Source organism: Nuphar pumila, chromosome 2, assembly GCF_984573655.1.
Source record: "Nuphar pumila chromosome 2, dmNupPumi1.hap1.1, whole genome shotgun sequence".
Classification (NCBI taxonomy): Eukaryota; Viridiplantae; Streptophyta; class Magnoliopsida; order Nymphaeales; family Nymphaeaceae; genus Nuphar; species Nuphar pumila.
Window position 1 is genome coordinate 8,554,884 of NC_143250.1, and position 26,692 is coordinate 8,581,575.

General features: G+C 38.9%; 1 protein-coding gene across 1 annotated transcript; it reads right to left on the reverse strand.

The window, feature by feature from the left end:
* Positions 1-1,005: 1,005 nt before the first annotated feature.
* On the reverse strand, positions 1,006-25,641 carry LOC149844660 (uncharacterized). The gene is made up of 12 exons (XM_089995023.1): positions 25,340-25,641; positions 24,840-25,099; positions 22,916-22,991; positions 6,281-6,377; positions 4,110-4,212; positions 3,855-3,988; positions 3,598-3,775; positions 3,366-3,520; positions 2,097-2,306; positions 1,676-2,023; positions 1,427-1,553; positions 1,006-1,352 (listed from the first exon to the last, which is right to left on the reverse strand). The coding sequence occupies exons 2-12, from the start codon at positions 25,081-25,083 to the stop codon at positions 1,201-1,203; spliced, it is 1,824 nt and encodes a 607-aa protein (XP_089851149.1). The 5' UTR covers positions 25,084-25,099; positions 25,340-25,641; the 3' UTR covers positions 1,006-1,200.
* Positions 25,642-26,692: the final 1,051 nt, after the last annotated feature.

Here is a 26,692-nt window from a genome sequence, read left to right on the forward strand (position 1 = left end):
CACCAAGATCTTGCCCGGTTTTGTTTAAACTTTATCTAAGACTGAAGGGCTTCTAAGGGTAGGCAGGCATGGTAACCCAGAGCCCGTAGTATCTCAGTGGTCGATCATGAAACAGATACAAGAGAGAGAGAGAGAGAGAGAGAGAGAGATTGCACTGTTTCAGTGACATAAGAAAGCGTTAAAACCCATATGATAAAAACTTCATGTTTCCAAACTGAATCAGAATCTGAATCTGGATTTTTAGTACAACTTAAATCTTGTTCAACTGGCAACATGAAAAGACATGATATTTCGGTTCTCACCATAAGAAATCTGGTTGGCAAGATTTTCCATATGCAATGGAATAGGTTTCACCATTATATGCAGGGCCACTGCATGGTGGGGCAGTGATCTGCTTGACAGCCACCCATCCTGGCATTTCTCGAGATGGTTGTCCATCTTGAGAAATGTTGAGATGGACGGTCATCAGCAGTGCCGCTGTATAAAAAAATGACTTCTTTGGATGAATCCCGTAGAACCGAAGAAGCTTATATCCTACTCACATAAATCCACGGTTTCTTTATAATATTTAAGTTGGATTTGGATAAAAATCCAGACACATTTTCAAGAATACCAATGAAGTATTTGCCAGAAGCTTGATCCATTTTTATCACTGTATTGGCTGGACTCAGGTCGGATCTAGGCAATACCGAGTCTGACCGGATTTGAAGTCAGATGGGACAAGCTCAAACGGAATCTGCATCCCATAGGTTAAAATCCAACATTTTCATGTATTCCAATTCAGATTTAGTTGGGATGCAACATTCAGCACCAAGCCCAGATCCTATTACTGATTTGGTTACCAAATCGAGCTAATTGGGTTCAAACTCAAGTCAGATGTTGGATACCATCCAGCTCATTGACATCCCCAGCCGAAGATCAGGTCTCTCTCTCTCTCTCTCTCTCTCTCTCTCTCTCTCTCACACACACACTCACACGCACACGCACACGCACACATGGGTAGCATGCCATTCAACAAAATTGCTCAAACATATATATAGTGTTCCAGAGAGTAGATCGCTGAAAATAGGATAAACAGCTCGGCTATAATATTCACCTACATCCTGGCACTCTGGGTATAGCATGCCTTTCTGACAAATTTCCTTTATGAGTGAGATTTCTCCACAATGCAATAAGAAAAGCTGAAGTTGGCCACCCTTTTTAGTGCCTGAAATGACGAACATTGGTAAAGAGAAGGGAGACACCATATTTGTTACAGCAATCAATAGCGTCCTGATCTTTGACGCTACCACCAGGTTCAGCAATGATTCCAATGCCACTCTTGCATGCTTCTTCGACAGCATCATTCCAAGCTGTTGTCCAGCAGAAAATTAGAAAACAGGAACAAACAGTGGGATACATGCAGTTGGCATCAGATTTTGCTTACCAAATGGGAAAAATGCATCGCTTGCCAGAGCAGCACCCTTGACATCTTCTCCTGCCTTCTTCATAGCTATCCTCAAGCTCTCCAGCCTATTCGGTTGCCCGCTCCCCATCCCCAACATACGGTTATCCTTGAATTAAACAAGAAATTTTACATCAGATGCAAACTTGTTCGTGTCGTAACCTTGTTCTGCAGATTGTTTCAAGCTATCATGATTTTAGTGCAACTCTTTATAGCAGTTTTCTAGCTAACCTTTGCAATCACAATGGCGTTGCTTTTGACATGCTTGACACAAAGCCATGCAAACTCTGCATCGCGAAGCACACCTTCTTCAGGAAGTTTCTCAGACATTACTTTAAACTCGATCTCTTCTGGGGTTAAATCATCGGAATCCTGAGCTAACCATCCTCCACCAACTTGCCTTAAGGAGAGTTTTCCTTTCTCGTTCTTGTTTGCCTGGAGGATCCTAAGATTTTTCGATTTGCCCTTGAGAATCTCGAGTCCCCTTTCTGAATACTTGGGTGCGACCACAATCTCATAGAACATTCGTGTTTCACCATCTGTTGGACTTCTGAATTCTCGGATTTCTCTTGCAAGAGCCTGCATCCGTGCACAAAAATACAAGTGGTTAATCCCAGGCCACGATAATATGCAAAGTCTTCATGTAAGTCACCTCATCAACTTCTACATTGAAAGCCACTATGCCACCAAATGCGCTGACCGGATCTGCTCTTACTGCCAGTCTGTATGCTTCTAGTATATCAGAACGTGATGCTACTCCACATGGATTTGTGTGCTTGACAACCACACAAGTCGGACCCTTGAATTCACAGACACAGTTCCATGCTGCATCTGCATCTAGATAGTTATTATAAGACATTTCCTGCAACCAACAAATAGATATCAATAATACATATACCCATCTCTGAACGAGCACATAATAACCACGTGCTCCAAACAATGAAATCACAAGTTCCCATGATAAATAATTTAATTTCAAAAAGTTGCGCTATTGTTCTCTCCAGAAAAGCATACATCTAAATAAATGGTATAGCTAAGAACAAGCTGAAAACACTATTTTCACATCCAATATGTGGCTGAACCACTGGAGAAAAATTCATTAGGACGAATAAACCATCAATAAATCTGTGATAACCATTATTAGGTACCTAAACAAATTTATTAACAAGGCTACCCACAGGATCATGAGGCGATACAGATATGACACATGAATTAATTGTGTAAATCTCAGGCATCATTCGGCCTTGGTCATCAAGATCTATGACTGCTATAACCTAATGCAAAATGGTTGGAGTTTTTGTGACAAAATTCAATCTTTTGCCTCTTTTCAAACATATAGGAATGGTAAGAAAGCACCAACCCAAGGTTGCCAAACTAGGAAGTGGAAGCGGGAAACGATACGGGAAGCGGAAGCAAGGCATTTTAAAATTTATAAGAAGCGGCAAGCGAAGTATCAATTTGAAAGCGCAATAGGAATAAAAAAATGCAACAATATAATAACTGAATAGGAATCAAACAAGCAAATAAAAACTAAAATAAAATTTGATTATTCTTATATTTCATGATTTTCAGTAAAAGATTTAAAATTTTGTTAAAATCTAACAATGATGGTTATCAATTTGGAGAAAGTACATGGGGGAGTGAGTAGAAGCGTGAGAGGAAATACATGAAAAACATGAAAAGAAACGTGAGAAAAGCATATAGGAAGCATAGACCACGCATGTGGGAAACACAGAAGAAGCGTGGGAGAATCGAGATTCTCATGAAGTTTCGGAAGCGAGGAAACGAGTTTCCGGAAAGCGTACTTCCCACCTACCTAAGAAGCTTCCGGTAACTTTCCACTAACATCAAAAACAAGCAAGGAAATAAATTGTGATCCATAGTTTATCAGGTGGCAACAAACATACAAGTTAGTACCAACCTTTCCATGATCTTGTATAGCACTGGCAATGCCACCAGCATTAACTTCTGCAAGGCTTTTGTCAACATAAAATGCAGCTTTTTGATGAGGATTCTCACCATATCTAAGTGAGGATTTGAGAGAGAGTGGCACAGTTAAGTTGGGTGGAAATTTATCTGGAAACACAACTAGAAGTTATTCAGCAAAAATATTAAAAGGTTCCCTCTAAAAGTACTAGAATAATGACCATTACCTCCTCCAGTTTGCTTCCATAACCACTCTGACACCGCTGAATCATAGGAAGCAACATGCTGGAATGCCTTCCATGCAAGTTCTCTATGGAATTGTTGACCACCACTGCCCTCTCGTAGATATTCCAGTAAAGCAGGATAATCATTGGAGTCAACAACAACAAGAACATCTTTGTGATTCTGCACAAGCAACATACTGAGAGACTAATACATAAAAGCTTAATAACTAAATCAACCAGCAATTTAGAAAAACCAATACCTTTGCAGCAGCTCTAATCATTGCAGGACCACCAATATCAATGTTCTCAATGCCATCCTCAAAAGTGATTCCACTACCAGCAGAAACTCGCTCATAAAAAGGGTATAAATTCACAATCACCACATCAAAAGTTCCTGATAAAATTGTTTTTACAGAAATAAATGATTCAATAGAATAAGTATAATTTTTCTTATATCAAGGACTGCCACAACATAAAAGATCAGATTCCATATGCAAAATTTTACTGCAACACACCAATTCCATGTTTAGATAGAGCTTCCATGTGGTGATTCTGGTCCCTTTTGGCAAGAATGCCTCCATGTATGCTGGGATGCAGAGTTTTTACACGACCATCAAGCTGCAGAATTTTTATAAAAGGAAAAGAATTCACATTACAGATAATCAGGCCAGATTCTCCATCATAAAAAAGAAAATGAGCAATAAAGATTGAAAGTAATAATTTTAGAGAAAAATGTTGAATACACAGAAGCCGAGATGCAACATATTTTTAATAACCCAGTGCAAGAAAATCTACCATGAAGTGAACCTACATAGCAGAAATAATAAAGGGGTAACAAATCTAATTTGCAGCAAGATATGAGGGGATAAAGAATGAGATTTATGAAGAAAACACCTTGTAAAAGATCATTTGATACATAAAATGGCACTCAGTTGATCCATGAATCAATTTTTCTTGGTTTACAGTCAAAGAGTTGTATACTGTACCTCAACCACCTTTTTTTTCTTTATTTTTGAGTCAGTCTCAACTAAGACCAATTTGGATTTTGTCTTTATGATGCTAGAATGGGATTAAAGCAACTAAGAGTCTAGAGTAACCAAATCCACAGTAGGCAGGGCCTTGCTGTCATTGATCATCATCAAGACAACCCAGTGCTGGTAAGCTTATAATTTATTTACTCGCTTTACTGAAGTCCAGGGACTTTATCTTTATCCTTTTAAAGTTTGTCACATTGAAAAATAGAAATAGAGCGAGAAAAATGATCTAAATAAGCAGAGAATTGATTTCTTGGAGAAGGACCTGACTAAAGTTAGTGTCTCACATAGAGACTCCATTATGTAATTTGGCAAAATGATTAGCGTCTCAAGCATAATTACTTTAGGTCTGGGCGGATGCAAACTTTTATGCTGCCATTCTTTTTCATATTGTGACAGACTTAACTTATTCATACAGCTTGTTAGATGGCTGACAATATCCATTTCAATAATAAAAAATAACAAAAAAATTAAAAAGAGGATAATCTTATAAAGAGCCTTCTTAGTTTAATGTTGAGTCTACAAACAACTGCCCCTGTTCATCCATCTCAATTTATTCCTTATCTAATACCAAACATTTTCCATCTTGACATGATTTTTCTACATGCTCATCTGTTGCTCTATAATCTCCCTCTCCTTTCCCCTCCATCTTCTCTTTTACATTTTCTTCCTTTCCTCCTTAGACCAATGGCTTCCTGAATCCTTTTCCTGCATCTTCCAAGCCAATAATAGAGAAATGAATTTTGTATCCATGTATCAATATAATTTGATTGCCCTTGAAAGACAACTCTTCTCCTTCTAATACCCCTTCCTCTGCTTGCCCGCGTTGTTCTCTACAATGCTTCTCTTCTACTAAGCTACAAAACAACCACCCCATACAATCAATTTCAGTGGTATCACCATCTTTGTGGATAATTTCCTATATTTGTGGATAATTTCCTATGTTTTCTGTAGGGTTGTTTGTTGGGGTGAGAGGGGGATGCCTAGGCGCTGTGTACCACATTTGATTACTAAGATTCCAAACGGTACTAAACATCATATGCATTATAAGAATAACATATTAGGAACCTGATACAGACGTACAATAAAATATTGAATAAATAACATACCACCTCCACTAGAAATCTACCATGCCACTAATAGAACTTGGCTGGTACCAAGTTTTCTTGGAGCAGAAAACTTCTTGTTTTGATATCCATGACCCTATAATAAATAACATTAGATTTTGCAGAAATAAAACCCAGATCATGCAGACAGCTCTCGTACACTACAATACCTTTTCCTCATTATTTTCTATTTTTAATGGAAAACCTTATGAAGATATCTATATCTCATATCCTACTGCCTCATCTGTTTGATCTATAATCAGACTATTTGTTACTTATTTAAGTATGTGAATCTCTATCAATATTCCACCTTAAATTTGCTCCATGTATTCCATCATTTTTTTATAGCCTACGCATCCCAAAAAAATAATTTAACTAGTATCATACTGCAATCGATCACAGGCTTTGAGAGTCCTCCAGATATTGAAGTGCAGATGTGTAATAGGAAAATCTGATACCAGATCAAGAAACCGCAGTACAAACAAGAAAACTCCCGTAACTAAGCAGTGCCAGCTTAGGAGGCAAAAATCAGCATAGTCACATTACCATTTCTGGGAAATTGGTAATTTCTTCTACATTGATCACAGATATCCCAGCATCTTTTAGAGCAGTAGCTGTCCCACCAGTTGAGACAATTGAATACCTACAATTACAAAAGGTACATAAACCATGTGATAAGAGGGGGTAATACACAATATAAAGGACAATTTGATTAAAGATAAGTGAATCATAGAGTTAAAGATTCAAAGTTATGAGTGAATTTTATGCCACAAGAAAGTGCTGTTTCCATATGTTCTCCCATAACCTATATCACATAGGTGCGGGTGCGGCGATGCGGCACTTTAAAAAAACTTGGGTGCGGATTTGGACATTTATGACCATAGGTGCGTTCGGCTTGACCGCACCGGGTGCCACACCCGCGTCGTGTCGCGTCGATGCAGGTGCGACACCCTGCTGGTCGAATCCCTGTGACATAGCCCATAACCTTTCTTTGTCCTTTATGCATCCATTTTGTCCCAAGGTAAGACCATCTCATACACAAATCAATTAGTTTATACATATTATTTGTAGGGTTGTTTTTGTTACCTGTTTATGATTGCCACCAACCATTTTCCCCCTAAGAATCTAATTTGAAAAATCAAATCTTACAAATTATGCCTAAAGACTCGGCATAACATGAAACTAGGAAATAGACATGCCCAATTTGCATATTTCATCAGTTAAAATAGAGTAAATGGATGGTATGGAGCAATGTTGTGAAAAACATTGAGGCTTAGCGAAGCCCTCCACCAAAAATGAACCGAGGCGTAAAGCGTAAGCCTCAAAAATATATTTTTAATTTTTTTAAGAAAAATTTAAAATATCTAAATACAAATAAAAAAAATGCTTTATTCATGAAGCAACAACTAATATAAAATAGAAAATTGAAATGAAGTGAATAACAATCACACCGGAATGCCAATAAGGGCTATAAGCAATGTTGTTAAAAACACGCCTCAAGATGCAAAAGGTGCGCCTCGAAAAGCAATGTTGTTAAAAATGCATCTCAAGGCGCAAAAGTTGCACCTCGCCCCAAGGAGAGGCCCATTTCACCTTGAGGTGATAAAAAAAACACAAATTACCTGAGGCGTATGCCTCATACGCTATGAGGCGTGTGAGGTGCGGCCCTGTTATTAATGGGTCAAATCTCCCATTTGACTCAATTTTAGGGGAAAAATAAGGAAGCCCCAACCCTAATTAGGGTGGGGCCTCCTTATTTTCTCTCTCTCTCTCTTTGCCAAGAAGAAGAAGAGGGTTGTTCTGGCCCTCTCTACTGATTGGTAGGGACAATATTTTTTTTTTTTGTTAGTTATTTTTTTAGTATTAGCCACTGTTTTTTTATTTTTGCCAAGTGCCAATACAAGGAGTAACAAGAAGAAGATTGTTCTCTTCCTCTCCCTCTCTCCCTCTCTCACTCTGCCGATAGGTATGGTTCTTTTTTTTGTATTAATGTTACTTTTACATGTTAATCTCACATTTTTCGATCATCAATAAAGCATTTCTTATATTTATTTGTATTTTTAGATATTTTTTAAAGTTTTTTAAGTTAAAAAAATTATTAAAAAAATTAACAATTTTAAGGCTTACACTTTACACCTCGCTTTGGTTTTTGGTGGAGCGTCGCGCTACGCCTCAACGCTTTTCACAACATTGGCTACAAGAGATTACAAACTCACAAAGACCACTATTGGGTCAAATACAATCTCACAAAGGAGGCACACAATATCACAATCTCACAAGAATAATATAAAAATAAATATTTTTATATTAACACACCAAATGCTTGTGAAAAGCATTAGAGAACAAGAGGTAGTGAGGCTCTACATGCAATAGAGGGTTGAACTGCCTCTAACGATCATATTTATGAAACCTCCCAACAAGCATATTGACATACAATATAAAAAGTAAAAAAGTAAAAAATAAAAAAGGACTCTATAGTCCCTAGTGGACAGTATTCTATTACAGGTCATTAAATAACCAAAATACCCCTGATATAGGTATATTGTATAGATACATGTATATCAGTTAAATATAAAAGAATATACGCTATATTTTAACACTCTCCCTGAAACTTACAGTGAGATCATTGAAAGTTTGTTAAGAAAAGACAAAAATCTTGGTAGAGGAAGAGCTTTGGTGAAGAAGTTTGCAATCTGAAACTCAGATTGAACATATGGTAAAGTAATAGTCCCCTTCAAATATTTTTTTCGAACATAATGTCAATCCATCTCAATATGCTTTGTCACAGTTACCCCATATATGAAAGCAATGATCTCATCCATATGACCTCGGTTGTTGTTGTAGTCATCACCCTATATTTAGCTTTTGCAGAAGACAAAGACACTTTCTGTTGTTTTTTGCATCTCTAAAAAATGAGGGAATCATATACAAACACACAAAAACCTGTAGTTGAGTGTCCATTGTTGGGATCTCCTCTCTAGTCAGAATCAATATAAGTAATGATATTTAAAGATGAAGAAGAGGATACAAATAACCCTTTAGATATAGTCTTCTAGATGTATCGAACTATTCTTAACACAACACTCATGTGAACTGATATAAGCACATGCTAAAACTGACTAACAGTACATACTGCATGCACAATATCCAGTCTAGTAATAGATAAGTACATTAGTGATCCAATAAGTTGCCTATAAGGAGTTTGATCATCTAATAAGACTCTATCTTCAGCTCACATTTTAACATTTATTACTTCAGGAGTGTCAGCATATTTTGTGTCTGTGATTTTCGATCGTTCAACAATATTAGCTGCAAACTTTATTTGAGACAAAATGTATCCTCTTGGCGAATATATTACTTTAATACCTAGAAAATATATCAAAAAACCAAGCTCAGTCATATCAAAAGATTTCTTAAGGAAAAATTTAATTTCTTCAATTTCCTTCAGATCATTTTCAATAATGATCACATCATCAACATACAAGAGCAATATGACGAGTGAAGTATCTGTAGATCTTACAAAAAGAGAAGTGTCAGTATAACAGGATTTAGATCCAAAATTTATCATAGTTCCACTAAACCGATCATACATTGTTTTAGGAGCTTGTTCAAGCTCATATAAAGCCTTTTAAAGATGAGGAACCATACAATTTTCAATAGTCAGACCATGAAAAGAATCCATGTAAACTTCATTTAAATTTTCATTTAGGAAAGCATTATTAACATCTAACATATATATATATGCCATTTCCTAATAGATGTTGTTGCAACTACAGTCCTAACTGTGGTCATGCGAACTAATGAGGCAAAGGTTTTCTCATAATCAACATCCTATTGTCTTATTTCCCTTGGGTAGATGTTGAACTTCCCAAATATGAGCCTTATACAATGCATTTAATTCTATTTTCATAGCCTCAACACGTTCTTTTATATCTTTGGCTTCTCTATAGTTGGATGGTTCATGATACGAGGGAATTACTAGAAGACATGCCCTATAGTTTGAAGAAAATGATTCATATGAAACAAACATGCTTTGGAATTCTAGTTATTAGCTCAAATCTTCTAACACTAAGTTCTTCATTGTGTGGTTGACTATATTTTTCAAAAGCACATGGATGCTTCCCGTTGTCAGGTCTAAAGTATTGGATAAGGTTATGAGTTGGTTCTCTTTCTTCTCTTGGTTCATTCTTTTACTCAACATTATCACTAACTATATCACTCTTACTGTCATAATTGAACTTAAGCAATAAGTCAAACAAAAAAGCATACTCAGAATCTCTTAGGTTTTTCAAAATCAAATTCTGTTTATTTTTTCAAGAAAAGTAACGTTCCTAGATACATAAAGCTTATCATTTTTTGAATCATAACATCAATAGCCTTTTTTATTATCAACATAACCAATAAAAATGCATTCAATAGCTTTAGGGGAGAGTTTGTTGTATTTTTCAAGAAGCATAAAACATTTACATAAAAAAAATCTTAATATTTTCAAATTCAAAGTAGTGTTAACAAATATTTCAATTGAAGATTTGTTTTCTAAAATTTAAGGCATTCTATTTATCAAATAGACCGCGGTGAGAACGGCTTCGACACAAAACTTCTTTGGAACTTCCTTTGAAATAAGTAGCGTTATAGTAGTTTCAATAATATGACGATGTTTTCTTTCAGCAATTACATTATGTTAAGGAATCCTAGGACATGATTTTTGGTGTAAAATACCATGGGTTTTTAGATAGGATTGAAATTCCTTTGAAATAAATTCTCTTCCGGAGTCGGAGCGAAAGGTTTTAATATTTGTTTTAAATTGATTTTTAACGAGATTGTAAAAATCTTTAAAACATGAAAAAACTTCAAATTTGAGTCTAAAGAAGTAAATCCATGTCTACTAAAATCATTTATGAATGTAACATTATATGAGTAATCACCTTTTGACATAATGAGAGCGGGACCTCATCCATTCGAATGCACCAATTCAAAATTTTCATTAGTCAAAGAAGTTCTAGATCCAAAAGGTAACATTTGCATTTTTCTAAGTATACAATCTTTACATACATATTCTTTTTCCTTACAATTTTTTTCAAAAAATAGAAAGAGAGAAAGTTTGGATATACTTGGATTCCTAATCGTTTATGCCAAAGATCTAAATCAATTTTTTGGGCATGATTACAACAAGAATTTTTGTATAGATATAAAGAGTCCATATAGTAAAGGTTTTCACTTCTATGGCTTGGGCCAACCAGCTTCCCTGGAGATTTTGCACCCAACAAGGCTTAGATGAGAAGAAGACCTTGCACCCATAATCAGAAATTTGAGAAACTGAAAGACGGTTTAAGTCAAGTTTTGAAATAAGTCTAACACTTAGAATAAAGAACTTATTTGAATCACTTGTAGTTTTGTAAAAATTTCCTATACTTTTAACTTTTAAAGGAGTATCATTGGCGGTTGACACACATGAAAATATGATTTAGTGCAATCAGATAGTAATGACTCATTCTGTCATATGAATCCAAAATCCAAGAGGACTTACCTAGAGGAGAAGAGGAAGAGATGGCAGCACCAGATCTAGAGGGAGTGGCTTTTAGGATTTGTGAAACAACCTCCGCAATTTGGGCAATAGTCAAATCATTGAAGTTGTCATCTTTTCTTCTTTCTTCATGTATTGAAGACTCTTTACTTACTGCGACCACTTTTTTTAGTCCAGGACAATCCGGCCTTATATGCCCCGATTCTTTGCAATAGTGGCAAGTAAGTTTACCACCCTTGTATCCTCCTTTATATCCTCCCCCATTGTATCCACCGCTATTATACCCTTCTCCATTGATTTTTTTTCTCAAAATGAAGGGGTTTATAAATCTTTACAAAGTTTTCAAGTCTTGATACGCTAAGGACCTCATCACTAGATTTGTACATTCCAAGTCTAGTTTCTTCTTGGCATATTTGAGCAAGAGCATCACTAATGGAAGAAGTCAAGGTCCTATGAAGTAAAGAGAACCTAACTTGTTCAAATTCTGATCGAAGACCATATAGGAAAGAGAAGATATTTTCTCTTTCAACTTTTTGTTTTCTCATCTCAATATCCGAACCTTCCCATTTTGGTTTCAACATAGCCATCTCATCCCAAATCGGAGATAAGAAACTATAAAAATCTCTTAGACTTTTATCCCCTTGTTTAGTAGTAGATACCTCATCTTGGAGATAATATAGCCTTGCCATATCCTTTTGAATGAATGTGCTCTTAAGAAAAAATCATGCATTACATGCCTTTTGAACTGATAATGTTGGTGGCAATCTTGAATTCCATGTAAACCATGAGAGTATTTGAGCGTTATTGGCCTCCCAATCTTCCATTTTGTTTTGATATTCATGCAAAGATCTCTTCTTTTCTTCTTTAGAGAGAACTTTAATTTGATCTCATTCTCTTCTCGTTAGCTTTAGTTGGGGTTCATTAATGGTTCTACTAACAAAACCCTAAAGCTTTTTCCCCTTGATATGGTTATCCATTGCGGTGGCCCACATCAAGTAGTTGCTTTCGTTGAACTTGTTGGAGATGATGGAAGTGGATTCTCTTTCACATATGTTGAAAAAATAAGCTTGAGGTTGAAGAACCAAGCTTGAAGACCACCACCACAAAGAGAGCACACCCAAGATAATTTTCACCACTACAAGAGCTCCATCAAATGAAGTAAACAACAATCACACTGAAATGCCATTAAGGGCTACAAGAGATCACAGACTCACAAAAACCACTATTGAGTCTAATACAATCTCACAAAGGAGGCACACAATATCACAATCTGACAAGAACAATATAAAAATAAATACTTTTATATTAACACACCAAATGCTTGTGAAAAGCATTAGAGAACTGTTAAAATTGTATTCAAATACCCTCAAGGATATTTCTATAATTTCTGTTTTCTTTTTAGGTTTTTAGACTTTTAATAAAAGGCATTTCCACAGTCATAATATGACTGTTGGATGGCAGTCTGCTTTCCAACAGTCATATTATGACTATTGGGTGGCAGTCCAACACCCAACAGTCATAATAATGACCGTTGGAATTAGCTTGGGTGAGGCTCTACCCTTGCTAATGGTCATGCTCTTAGAAGCATTAGTGGGCTTCTATATTTGTGATTTCTCTTTTATAGGCTTTCATGCCACGCCTCTTTTGCTATTTGGTATTTTATCTTTTTTGAGATTGTAATTGGTCCATTAGGGTACGTTTGATGTGTCGCTCCCAGTGTGATTCGGACGAAAATCACGTTGGGAACAATGATTTTCAACAAACGTTGGATGCGGCAGACGACGTTCCACGCGTCCGCTGCGTCCATAATTCTATGTAATTTTCGTTCCACCTCCCACCCCCCTATTACAAAATGAACAGGAACGAAGGGAACAAAAAAAATGCATCGACGGGGGTGCCCTTCTCTCTCTGTGTGCTATCTTTGTGCAAGGGCTCCACCGATCATTTCCCCCTTCCCCCTTTTTTTCATTCCGAGCGAGCGGCCATGGCCGACGATTTCAAGGCGAGGGTGGACAAGGTCTTCGGTTTGCTATTCCAGACCATCCCCTCTGTCGCTTCCCCTTCGTCGTGGACGCTCAGCGACAACGCCGTCGAGCGGAGGGGAGTGGTGCAGGGACGAGCCCAGCGAGAAGAGGGACGAGACCCCTTTTGACCCCATTTGACCCAATCAGTTTGAGGCATGTGCCTTATCTTGAGGCGGACGCCTTGGACCTTTTGCACTACACATGCATGCCTCAAGGCACAAAGGTCCTCGCCGTAAGGCGAGGCAGGCTTTTTGCGCCTTGAGGCACACTTTTCACAACACTGGTATGGAGCTTCAGAAAAGCAAGAAACATGCCATAAGCTATGTCACACGGACTCAGCTAGGGGGTTGACGCACCCGCGTCAATACGCCCCGACACGGGTGCGACTTCGGACACAGGGCAGACTCGATCAACAAGTGTTGAACTCGGTCAACGCACCTGGGTCGAGTCCGTCCACTTTATAGACTCGGTCAACTTTGACATGTTAGTTTGGATCATGGATCCGACCCGCACCACATTCCAAGGATCCACCTTGGGATGCGTGGGCGGTGGCATGTTTGTAATTTAACTTTATTACTTGTGTAATGTTATACCCTGTATAACACTTATAAATAAGAAAAGAAAAAGGAAAACCCTATTGCCGCCGACTCCTCTCTTCTCTCTTTACCTCATCTCTAACCCTTGCAGGTTGACATTTCTGACATGGTATCAGAGCACAGGCGCGGAAATCAATCATCTAGAAGGCCTCTAAAGACCAGCACGTGCTGCTAAAGGACGTATGTTTTATTTCTGTCCCTTTTTCCTTAATCAGATTTGCTTTTTTCCTCTTTTTCTTAATCCTCTCTCACGTCATTCCAGTTTCTCTTTCGATTCTTTTCATTTTCAGTATTTTCTGGTACGCACGTCTTAATATTCTGTTTTCAGTCTGCCGAATCTCTGTTTTTCTCCCCAAAACATTTCTGTTCAATATTTTTCTGGCTCGCACACCACTATTCTTTTGTGTAACGTGTGTGCTGATATTATTTTCAGCACACAGCATTGCTGTTTTTTCCCTCAATACACTGTTGGTACAGTTGGCATCTCATTCTTCATATAACCCATGGATTCCAAGTTGAACCCTAGTTTTCTTACTCACCTCATGACCCACAAGTTATCCCATGATAACTACTTACTTTGGAAACGTCAGATTGTGCCCTTTATTCGCAGTCATGGTCTTTATGGGCATCCAGATGGGCGATCACCCGCCCCACCTACACATATCATGCAAGAAATAACAGGTGAAGATGGGAAGGTGAGTCAACTTCGAATCACCAATCCTGCTTATGATGTATGGGTACAACGGGATCAGACATTAGTTGCTTACATAACTTCCACACTTTCTGATCGTGTTTTACAAACTATTTCTGATGATCAATCTGCTGCCGAGTTGTGGAATGGACTAGCTCATTCCTTTTCTCAGGTTTCCGAATCTCGGGCTTTACAACTCAAGTGGCAATTTCAATCCATGCAAAAAGGAAACAAATCCATTACAGAGTTCATGGGGGATGTCAGAGTGATTACAAATCAGTTAGTTGCAATTGGAAGTCCTGTATCAGATAAGGATATGGTACAACAGGTATTAGGTAGCCTTGGACCTGAATATCGCATGTTTTGCACGGCACTCCAGGTTGTTTCAGTTCTTCCATGTTTTGATGATCTTCAATCTAAACTTTTGCAATATGAGGTCAGTTTAAATCAGGAACACGCGTCAGATGATGGCACATACGCCTATTCAAACAGGAGTCTTATTTACTCCTCCTCGTTCCAATGGAACACCTATGAACAAAGGAGGATTACTACCTACACCAGGTGGAGGAGGTATTGGTTCAGGCAGTGTACCACGAGGGGGACGTGTTCCTACTTGTTTTCTGTGCAACAAGCGGGGACATGTTAAAGCAAATTGCTGGTACAATCCTCAGAACCGGAACAAAACGGGGAGGTCAGATAGTAGGCTAGGGCAGAAGGCAACTCATCAGTTTGCACGCACCTCTCAGGGACAGGTTCTTCCACAGGACGTACAAAATATCCTTATGACTACTTTCAATCAGATGAACTTGCGCCAAAATGATGAAGGTATATGGTATATTGATTCAGGGGCAGCAGCACATGTTACTTCTGATGCAGGTAAATTTTCTCACTTGACTCCTTACACTGGAAATGACACTATAGTCATAGGAGATGGATCTCACCACCCCATCTCTCACACTGGAAATGTCTCCCTTTCTTTGCCTGAATCTCAATTACCCTTGTCAAATGTCTTACTCACACCTGCTATTCAAAAGAATATTCTATCTGTGTCAAAATTAGTTGATGAAACAAATTCTTTCGTTGAATTTACTCCTTCTGTTTATCTTAAGGATCTTCACACCAAGAAGACGCTCGCTAAAGGTGACTGGCGCGGGAACATGTACGTCTTTGAAGAATCTCATGTCGTCTTCCGTAGTCGTGGCTTCTTCAGCTTCTTCCTTCCCAACATTTTTGAGTCGATCTACAGATCATAGTTCTTCATCTAGAGTCTTGAAACTTAATAAGCCAGACTTATGACATCTTCGTTTGGGTCATTGTAGTCAAGTTTTTTTTGACAAGTTGTCTGCTAAAGGTTTAATACCCGCAGTCAGTTTACAGTCAAAATGTCCAAGTTGTCACTTATGCAAAAGTCATGTACTTCCCTTTCATAGTATCAATAAAAGAGCAACAAAGCCTTTTGAGATTATATGCTCAGATGTTTGGGGTCCTGCGCCCACTGCCTCTCTTTCTGGATCTCGATACTATGTACTCTTTCTTGACTCTTACACTCGTTTTAGTTGGATTTACTTCATGAAAAACAAACATGAAGTTTTCAAGTTGTTCAAACAGTTTCATGCACTAGTCCAAAACCAATTCAATACCAATGTTGTATATTTCCAGTGTGATGGGGGGGAGAATACATATCCCATGATTTTAGTGAATATTTGAAGGAGCATGGCATTACACGTAACATTTCTTGCCCTTATACCCCTCAACAAAATGGAGTAGCTAAGAGAAAACACAGGCATATTGTTGAGACAGCCTTGAGCATGATGCACACTGTGGGTATTCCTTTCTCTCTTTAGAGAGAGGCTTTCCATACAGCTGTTTTCGTTATTAACAGGTTGCCCATGACCATCCTTGAAGATAATTCTCCATATTTTGTTTTTTATAATTGTCATCCATCATATGAAGAGCTACATCCTTTTGGTTGTGTATGTTATGTTCATATTGATCATTCATTGAGAAATAAGTTTCAAGACAGAGTTGTACAATACAAGTTTCTTGGGTATGCAGATGACTATAAGGGATACAGGTGTTATGATCCTCGTACAGGCAAAATTCGGGTATCTAGAAATGTTGTTTTTGATGATGAAAACTTTGACACTCTGGGTTCATCTTCCATAGATACACAGGATAGTTATGATCCTTGGCTCAATGGCTCACTTTTATATGACTTGTTGCCTTGTGAGGATTCAACTTTATCAACAGACAATGAACCCTATACCTTTGATGTGGAACCACATATGGAAGACATTCCTCCTACAACAACATCCTCACGTTTTTCTGGTCTTGTTTATTCTCGTAGAGTTCATCCAGTTAATGATGAGACTCCTCTACGACATTCCACTCGGATTAGACACCCTATAGATCGATGGGTAAGTTATAACAATTTCTCTTTGGATTTTCAAACATTTCTAACTAGAGTGTCCAAGGAAACAGAACCCTCCTCCTTTCATGAGGTTGTTTATTCCCGTGCCTGGGTAAAGGCGATGAATGAGGAAATGGAAGCATTGCATGAATGCAACACATGGGAAATTGTACCAAGGCCAGATAACAAGAATGTTGTAGGATCCAAATGGGTGTACAAGATCAAGCACAAACCGGATGGTAGTGTTGAGCGCTATAAGGCTCGTTTGGTTGCACGAGGCTTCACATAGCAGTATGGGCAGGACTACGATGAAACGTTCAGTCCAGTAGTAAAATTGGGCACCGTCAGGATTATCATTGCATTGGCATTACAACATGGATGGTCACTCAGTCAACTTGATGTTAAAAATGCTTTTCTGCATGGTGAACTAAAGGAAGAAGTTTACATGGAGCAACCACCTGGTTATAGCATGCATGATTCATCAAATTGGGTTTGTAAACTTCGACGCTCTCTTTATGGCCTGAAACAAACTTCTCGATCTTGGTTTGAAAGTTTTTCCACGGAAATCCAGCATCATGGGTTCACTAAAAGTGTCTAGACCATTCATTGTTCATATTCAAAAGTGATTCAGCCATTGTTTGGGTGCTTATATATGTTGATGACATCATTATTACCGGGAGTGATGAGGATCACATATCTTGGGTTAAGTCTATGCTGATGGCTAAATTCAAGATGAAAGACTTGGGTCCCTTGCGATATTTTCTGGGTGTGGAAGTTGATAGTCGACATGACACTATTACATTGAGCCAACATAAGTACACCATTGATATTTTACTTGCTACAGGGATGGAGAATTGTAAACCAATCAGCACACCTTGCCTTCTAAATCATAAGCTAAGTGCTAAAGAAGGCATTACTTATCATGATCCTACTTTGTATCGTCGAGTTGTAGGGATGTTACAATACTTAACATTCACTAGGCCGGACATAGCATACTCTGTCAATCAGGCTTCACAGTTTATGCATGCTCCTACAGATGTACATATGAAAGGAGTAAAAAGGATCCTTCGGTATTTAAAGGGTACGATTGGAGATGGCTTGATGTATACCAAGGACACAACTTATATGTCAGGGCATCGACTATTCACCTACACAGACGCGGATTGGGTTGGTGATCCTGACGAGCGCAGATCAGTTTCGGGGTATTGCATTCTTATCGGCAATAATATTGTAACATGAAGTAGCAAGAAGCAAAAGGCAATGACGCAATCTAGTACTGAAGCAGAGTATCGTGCAATGGCAGCAGGAACAGCCAATGTTACATGGGTGAGACACCTACTGCAAGAATTACAAGAACTGATCTCGTCCTCTATGCTTCTTTGCGATAATCAGAGTGCTATTAATATTGCCTTCAATCCCATCCTTCATTGTCGCACGAAGCATATCGAGATCGATCGACACTTTGTTAGACAAAAGGTGGAAGAAAAAGAAATTGAACCTGCATATGTTCGGTCAGATATGCAAGTTGCCGACATCTTTACCAAGGGATTATCCACTCATCAGTTTTGGGCACTCAAAGACAAGTTGAGCATGATCAAAGACCATACTCAACTTGAGGGAGGCTGTTAGTTTGGATCATGGATCCGACCCGCACCACATTCCAAGGATTCACCTCGGGATGCGTGGGTGGTGGCATGTTTGTAATTTAACTTTATTACTTGTGTAATGTTATACCCTGTATAACACTTATAAATAAGAAAAGAAAAGGGAAAACCTTATTGCCGCCGACTCCTCTCTTCTCTCTCTTCTCTCTTTACCTCATCTCTAACCCTTGCAGGTTGACATTTCTGACATGACCGAGTCTATAAAAGTCCATATTTGAAATTCATTTTGGACTCGGGTCGGGTCGGGTCCGAATCCAAAATGTTATCGGCATCGGGGTCGAACCCTAAAGAGGGGCTTACGACAGAGGAAGGGGCTTACGACAAACCCTTCCCTCTCCCCCAGTCGTCTAGCAGTCCTCATCCCCTTCAGTCTCACCGACGACCCAGACCCCGACGATCGTAGCTGCAGGCGACGCCAACCACCCTCTCCCCCAGCCACCAGTCCTCTCAGCCTCAGGTATGCCCAGCCTCCCTCTTCTGTTCTTCTTCCTCTTCGTCCGGCAGGGGGCTCCCACTGCCTCGTTCGTGTTTTTCGGCAGGGGACTGCCCCCTGCGTCGGATCTGTGTTTCGATAGGGGGATTCGCCCCCTGTCTCGTTTTTGTTTTTCGGCAAGAGGCGGAGGCCCCTGCCATAATTTATTTTCCGGCAGGGGGCTCCCCTGCCTCAGATCTATTTTCCGGCAGGGGGTTGCCCATTGTGTCGGATATGTGTTCCAATAGGGGGCTTCGCCCCCTACCTCGATTTATTTTTCGACAGGGGGCGGAGCCCCCTGCCTCGTTCGTGTTTTCCGTCAGGGGGCGGAGGCCCCTGCCATAGTTTATTTTCGGCAGGGGGCTCCCCTACCTCATATCTATTTTCCGGTAGGGGGCTGCCCCCTGCGTCAGATATGTGTTCCTGTAGGAGGCTCCGCAAGGCCCCTGCCTCAGTTTATTTTTCGGTAGGGGGCTCCCCTGCCTCAGATCTGTTTTCCAACACGAGGCTCCCCTACCTCAGATCTGTGTTTGTTTTCCCTTTGCTGCAGCGGAATCGTGTCCCTACTCGTGTTAACAGCTCAACTGCAAGGTTCCTTGTGCATCTTGCACAGAGGGCTTGCACATGTTTGTTTGCACGATTGGTGCATTTTGGGTCTCTGTGTTTGCTTTCCCTTTGCCGCAGCGGAATCATGTCCCTACTCGGTGTTAACAGCTCAACTGCAAGGTTCCTTGTGCATCTTGCCAGAGGGTTTGGACATGCGGTTTGGCAGGCCACACTGCAGCATGCGCTTGTGTGCGCTTCTTGATGCGCACAGCTGCGGCACAGAGCAGCAGCGATTGTGGCACATGTTGCTCACTGCAACCACAAGCAGTTTTTCGGCATGAGGCGCCTCTGTTATTTTTTGTTAGGCACATAGTGAGAGGGATGGCTGTTACTATTTTTTTGAAGTGTTTATTAACTTTATTTACGTATTTTCTTTTCAGTTTTAACTTTGCAGATATAATGGCGAGTTCTAGTGGCAGTGTCAATACAGTTCTTCAAGTTCTAACCCTGAATTAGAAGTTTTTCAACCACTTTGGAAGCTTGTGACAAAAGGGATAAAAGCTAGTGGTGGTGGTGGGAATGTGCAGTTTCATTGTAATCTATCTAAGATTGCTTTCACAGTTTCTTATACGGGTGTGAAAGTACATCTTTTGCATATTCGTGGTCAAGGAATTAGGGCATGTTTGGGGGTTGACAAAGACGTGTTAAAACAATTAAAGAAAGAACAAGAGAGTTGAAAAAAAGAAAATTGCAGAGATGAGAAACGATTCGATTAATCTACATTTTCCTATTGCTAGTGATGTACAAGAAGAGCTTTTGAAGAAAAGAAAGATGAAAAGCAATAAAACAATACAAGTGTCATTCAAAAACATGGCAAGAGCAGAAATTGATAAAAAGATTGGTCGATTCTTTTACTCAAGCTCAATTCCTTTTAATGTAGCTAGAAGTCCATACTGGAAAGATATGATTACATTTTTGGCTAATTGTGATTTGAGTGGTTATGTGCCTCCTAGTTCAGAAAAACTAAGAACAATCGTTCTTGCATAGGAAAAAAATAGAATTGAAGACTTGTTAGAGACCCCAAAAAAAATGCATGAAAACGACATGGAGTGTCTATTGTTTATGATGGGTGGACTGATATACAAAGGCGATCACTGATAAACTTCATTGTTTAGTCACTTAATGGGTCAATCTTTTTTAAGACTGTTGAGGCATCTGGGGAGTATAAAGATGTTGAATATTTAAAGAGATTATTTGTCGAAGTGATAAAATAAGTGAGTGAAGAAAGTGTGGTGCAAATCATTACTGACAATGCTCCAGTTTACAGTAATGCAGGAATGAATTTGACAAGTGAAGATGCATATTCACATATCTTTTGGACTCCTTGTGCAACACACAGTTTAAATTTGACACTTAAGAGTATATGCAATCCATCAAAAGATGATGCACATGCACATGAAATGTGTTTATGGATTGAGGAAATAGAGCATGATGTTCGAAATATTAGAAATTTTGTTGTAAACCATCATCATGTCCTTTATATATTTAATAGGCATTATGATCTCAAGTTACTGAAAGTTGATAAAACTCATTTTGTTTCTCTCATTGTTATGATGAAAAGAATTAAGCAACTCAAGAATGCATTGATAATGATGGTGGTTGATCAAGATTGAGATTTTTATCGTACTAAAGATGATGTTAAGGCTCAAGTTATCAAAAAATGCATCTGTGATAATTTTTGGTGGGATAAAATTACATATTTTTTTGAATTTACAGAACCTATTTGGGAAATGTTGAGAGAAGTTGACAGAGATGGACCCATGCTTCATAGAATTTATGAAATGTGGGACAATATGATTGAAAAAGTTCAAAGTATCATTTTTAAACATGAGAAGAAAGATGTTGCACTTGATGATTCAAAATTTTACAATCATGTCCATTTAGTTTTAGTGAGAAGATGGGATAAAAACAATATACTTTTGCATTGCATGGCACACTCTCTCAATCCAAAATATTATGCAAAAAAATGGTTGAGAGCAGGTGTTAGTCGTGTTTCTCCAAATGAAAATCCTGAGATATCAAGGAATAGAATGATATGTTTGGAAAGACTTTTTAATGATCCTCACATGTTTAAGGTTGTAAATAGTGAGTTTGGAAAGTTCTCTACTAAGACATTTGATTCTTTAGCAGCACTCGTGGCAAGGGACGAGGAAGATCCTCTTAATTGGTGGGCAACATATGGATCAGAGACACCAAATATACAACGTCTTGCAATGAAGTTATCCCAACCTGCTACATCATCGTGTTGTGAAAGAAATTAGAGTACATATGCTCAAATTCACAACATTAAAATAAACAAACTCACTAGTAAAAGAATAGAGGATTTGGTTTATGTTCACTCTAATCTACAATTAATTTCTCGCCGCACCAAAGAAGAGTAGAGGTACTTTTTTTTCTTTTGTATTCAAAGTTTGAAGTTAGATACTAAGTTAGTCATTTTTTGATGCAGTTGTGGACCATCCAAATATTGGGATGTAAATCCAGAATATTTTGACTTGGAGGGAGAACATGATTTGCATACTCTCAACATGGACTACCTCAATCCCGTTCTTCCATCTAATTCAGACGATGAGGCAGATTTATGATAAGTAAGTTTTGTTGTTTATCACACTCACAAGCTTCTTTATGTGTTATATTTTGGTAAGTTTGTGTTGTTAAGAATTACTTTTTTATTTTTGCTTTAAAATTTATAATCTTATTAATAATTTATTGTTATATATAGAATTATATATATATATATTTAAAAAAAATTATATATATATAGCCGAGTCCCCGTGTCCAAAATTTTTGAAATTGCACCGCACCCGTGTCGCACCCGCACCCGCACCCGCACCCATGTGACATAGGCCATAAGTTATGTTATGCCTGTCATTTATCTGTGACAGATTCAGCAGATGTTGAGCATGCAAATTTGAGAAATTATCATCTTAGAATAGAGAAACATTGATGTGTGTCGAGATCACCTATAGTTAAACGGGAGTTTATTACTTATTAAAATATTGAAGCTTCAAACCATCTAAGACTTCAGTACTACTTAAATACTCAAGTTTCCCAGCACATATCAGCCTACAACAAGCAAAGGATTGCAAATGATGTACAACAACAAATAGTAATTCAAACGAAACCATTTTGGCATGAAATATGAACATTCTGATGAGTGATGAATAAGAAATAAATGAATTTTATACACATACCCCAAGTCATGAAGTCCATTGCCTAGAAAAACAAGATCCCGCTTATCTGACAGTGATATAAGTGCCTGTTTGCTACCTACCAATATATATGAAAGAATCATCAACTATTTTACTGTCATAAGTTAACTCATAAAGATATCAAGTTCATAAACCATACATAATCGCTGATGAATTTGTTGCTATAGAGAACACCTTCCAACGATTGAAAGCATTTGTAATCAGCTTTAACCAAACAACAAACAAGTAATGTAGGACTGTCAATAGGCCTTACCGAATAGGACTCACAGAAGCAAATCTGATTAGCTATCAGGTTCAGTCCTATAGGGTTTGAGTAGTAACAGTCCTGGTTAGGGTTGGACACTGGCCCAGGTAGCCCGCAGGCTGTTGGGCACCTGGCCCGGTTAGGGTCGGGCTCTGGCTGCATTTTAAAGCCTAGGCCCGGTTGATCTTGGGCTCGGCTGGGCCCATGTGAAAAATGCACGGCCTGTTAATTGAGTCGGGCTTAAAGGGCCCAGCCCGATCTGAGTCTGAGCCTGACCCAAGCCTCACTATAATGGGTCAGGCCGGGGTCGGGCCTGTTGGGCCCTAATCAGGCCTGATGTCCACCCCTAGTCCTGGTTCAGGTATAGGCATCTAGGTGCTCCCAAACCAGAACCAAGGCTTGAAAATTACTTTAAAAACTTGCCCAATTAACGAAGATCAGTTTTATACCTCCCTACCTTTGTCCTGCCTAAGCCAGGTTTATTCCAGACCTGGGCCTGGAATTGGCACCTCAAAGTGGGATCCAGGTCTTCTGGGTCCACGCTACATTTGACCCATTGGCAGATATGAAGTGATATAAATAAGGCATATTATGGTTTTAGAAAAATCAATGTGATTTTTTTGTTACTAATGGCATGTTTGTTTTGAGCACAGCTAGGAAAGGATGTGAAAGTTTTGTCCCTGTGAATGTCCATCACATGATTCACATTCTCATACACAACTTTCTCATGTTTGCTTTTAGGTTGTGAATTTGACTTGTGCAAAAATTTATCATGTGAGAATGTGTCATGCCATGTCATGTCACTGCTTTATCACATTCACAGAAAAGCATTTATTGTTTGTGATAATTATACACAGGGTTAGACTTGTGTGAAACTTTCACAAGTTTTGAGGCTTCAACATTCACTGATGGAATCACTTTAACAGGGTGCATTTTCGCATGTTTGCAACACCTTATGAAAGTTCAGAGATTGTGAATCACATTCACAATAAACCTGTGAAAGTTTCAAAATCACAGGTGATGCAAACATGCCCTAAGTTTCCTACGAAGCCTCCTTGCCCTGCTTTCTAGAGTTGTGCCTACACTACTCTATCATGCATTACTGTTTTGCACCTAAAAACAGACTCCGTGAGTAATGCTACAAAATTCACATGGTTCGATGGTTCTCACAAAAAAGAACCTCAACACAAATCGTAGCTTTAAAGAAAGGAACAGAGGAACAAGTGATAAAAGCCCAGCTGTAAAATAAGCACTTCGCCAGCACCTATTATTAAAAAATCTACTAATCTACATTGTTCAAAATGATATTGAGGCTTTGTTCAATCAGAGTAGGCATCAAATGCCTTGAGTTGTTCAAAATAATTAGAAATAGAACATGAGAACAACATATTTTATGGCTTACCATCAACTACCAACCAAAAGACCACCTTTGCAGGAAGGTGCAATGTTATATAAAACCTTTGTTTCAGTTGTTGGTGTTCTCAGTTTTAAGAACAAGAATCACCAATACTTATTGCAAGCTGTATGGCCCTTTTGAGACCAGAAACACATCCAGATATTGAAAAGAATGAACACAGGGTAGTAACAATGGTATTAGAGAGACAAAGGGGAAAAAGAAAAATCAAATCTTTAGAAACAACAAAAGGGTGCGGGAAGGGATACCTGGATTTCTAGTGCTTGGCTGAGCAGACGCCGAGATCTTTGCTAACGGCGCGGTCCCAGTATCGGCCATGGATCTCACCGATACGAGACCGTTCCGAAGAGGGAGGGGAACCAACTGTGGGCCTTGCCGATTGCGAATGTGTGTGTTATGCAGAGTAGTATGATCAAGGTGCCACAAACGATGGCTCGCATGCCCTCCACTGACGCTGACGCTGCTGCTGCAACCCGTAACGCCCAAAAGCATGGTGCCGCTGCTTTACCTGAAACCCTGCAGTGTTAGAGAGAGAGAGAGAGAGAGAGAGAGAGAGACCAGCTGTTCACAGGAGACACTCCCTTTTCCGGCGTTAGCCGCAACACGGCCGGAAAAGGGAGGTTTTCCGACCACAGAAAGAGTGAGAACAGAGAGTGGGTAGAGTGAGAACAGAGAGTGGGTAGAGTACACAGTCGCTGGAGAGAAACGACAACCGAACAATCCTATTCCGATGAGAGAGAGAGAATACCAGATAGTCGCCGGCGCCGGAGGGACGTCGCCGAGGATGGAATAGGGCTGCTTCTGCCGGAGAAGTCTCACCCGCCGGAAAAGTAGGGCTTCAAACGGAGCGAAGAGGCTAGGGCTTCAGTGAACGGAGATGGGTACAAAATGCACAAAAATGCAAATCTCCTCGATTTTCGCATGAAACGCTAAAACCGAGTGTCGGCATCCAAAGATTGTCGCCTGAGCACTTTTCATCATAAAAGTCACATAATTTGTTTTTGTTTTTGTTGATAAATGCAGTCATGCGCATAAATATTGGCTACCCTCAAGTGTATCCTCTAAACATAAACGGTCTGTTTCATCATTTCTTTTTTAATTTTAAAAGTTAATTTTTATAAATATAATCTATATGATTTACTGAGTCAAAAACATGTTTTAAATGGTTCCATCACGGCCCAAAGAGGTGTGGCGTAGTGGGATGGGGCCTAGGTCGATAGGCAGGCGATCTGTGTTCAAATCTCATAGGTTTTAAGTGAGGTGAGTGAGGTGACTCCCTAAGAACAAGGAGTAAGCTCACAGAGTTTTATGTTACCAAGTCTCTATGGAGTAGCCACGCTTGAAATGTCACTCTCAAGAACAAAGACTTAGCCGTGTTGGTCAACACTTTCTTAGTGTTACCAAAGCATGAAAAAAATACAAGTTGCAGTTGTGATAGCTAGTTATAATTAGTTTTGATCTTGTGAAAGTTGATGAGAAGTTAACTTCTTTACCACTAATCACACCACTTTCTCAAATTTAGTAAAACATGAGAAAAGTAAAAGATTTGTTAGCTAGCTATGAGCTTATGATTGGTTTTGCCTCAAATTATTTAAATCATATACCAAGAGAAAACAGAGAACCATTTGAGGCGAAGATGGAGGACATGAAACCAAGAATGAGCATGGGATGATGGCAAAATTTTGAGACGAGAAGAGAGTGGAGAGCTTGTCCCCCGCACACCCGCCCTGGTTCACTTCACTCCCATTGATCACAAGTTGACTCATTAACCAGCAATCACAAAATCACAACTTATACTTTTTCAGTGTAATTGTTCATCCCTTCTCATGACCAAAGCAAATATGTCCTAAGAGTCCCTGAACAAGTTATTGAGAGTTTATTTTATTATAATTGAAAGAGTAATTTACATTACAAGCATCTATTGCAGGAGAAATTTAAGTTTAGCGGCCTCACTTTTTAAATATTTTAGTTTGTCATTTTATCTTTGTAAAAAATTGCTCAAGTGGCCACTTGAGTTGCACTTTTATTCACCTAACTCCAGCTAACTCTTGAAAATAACAAATTTAACCTTTTTTCTTTAACTTATATAATGTCACTTTTG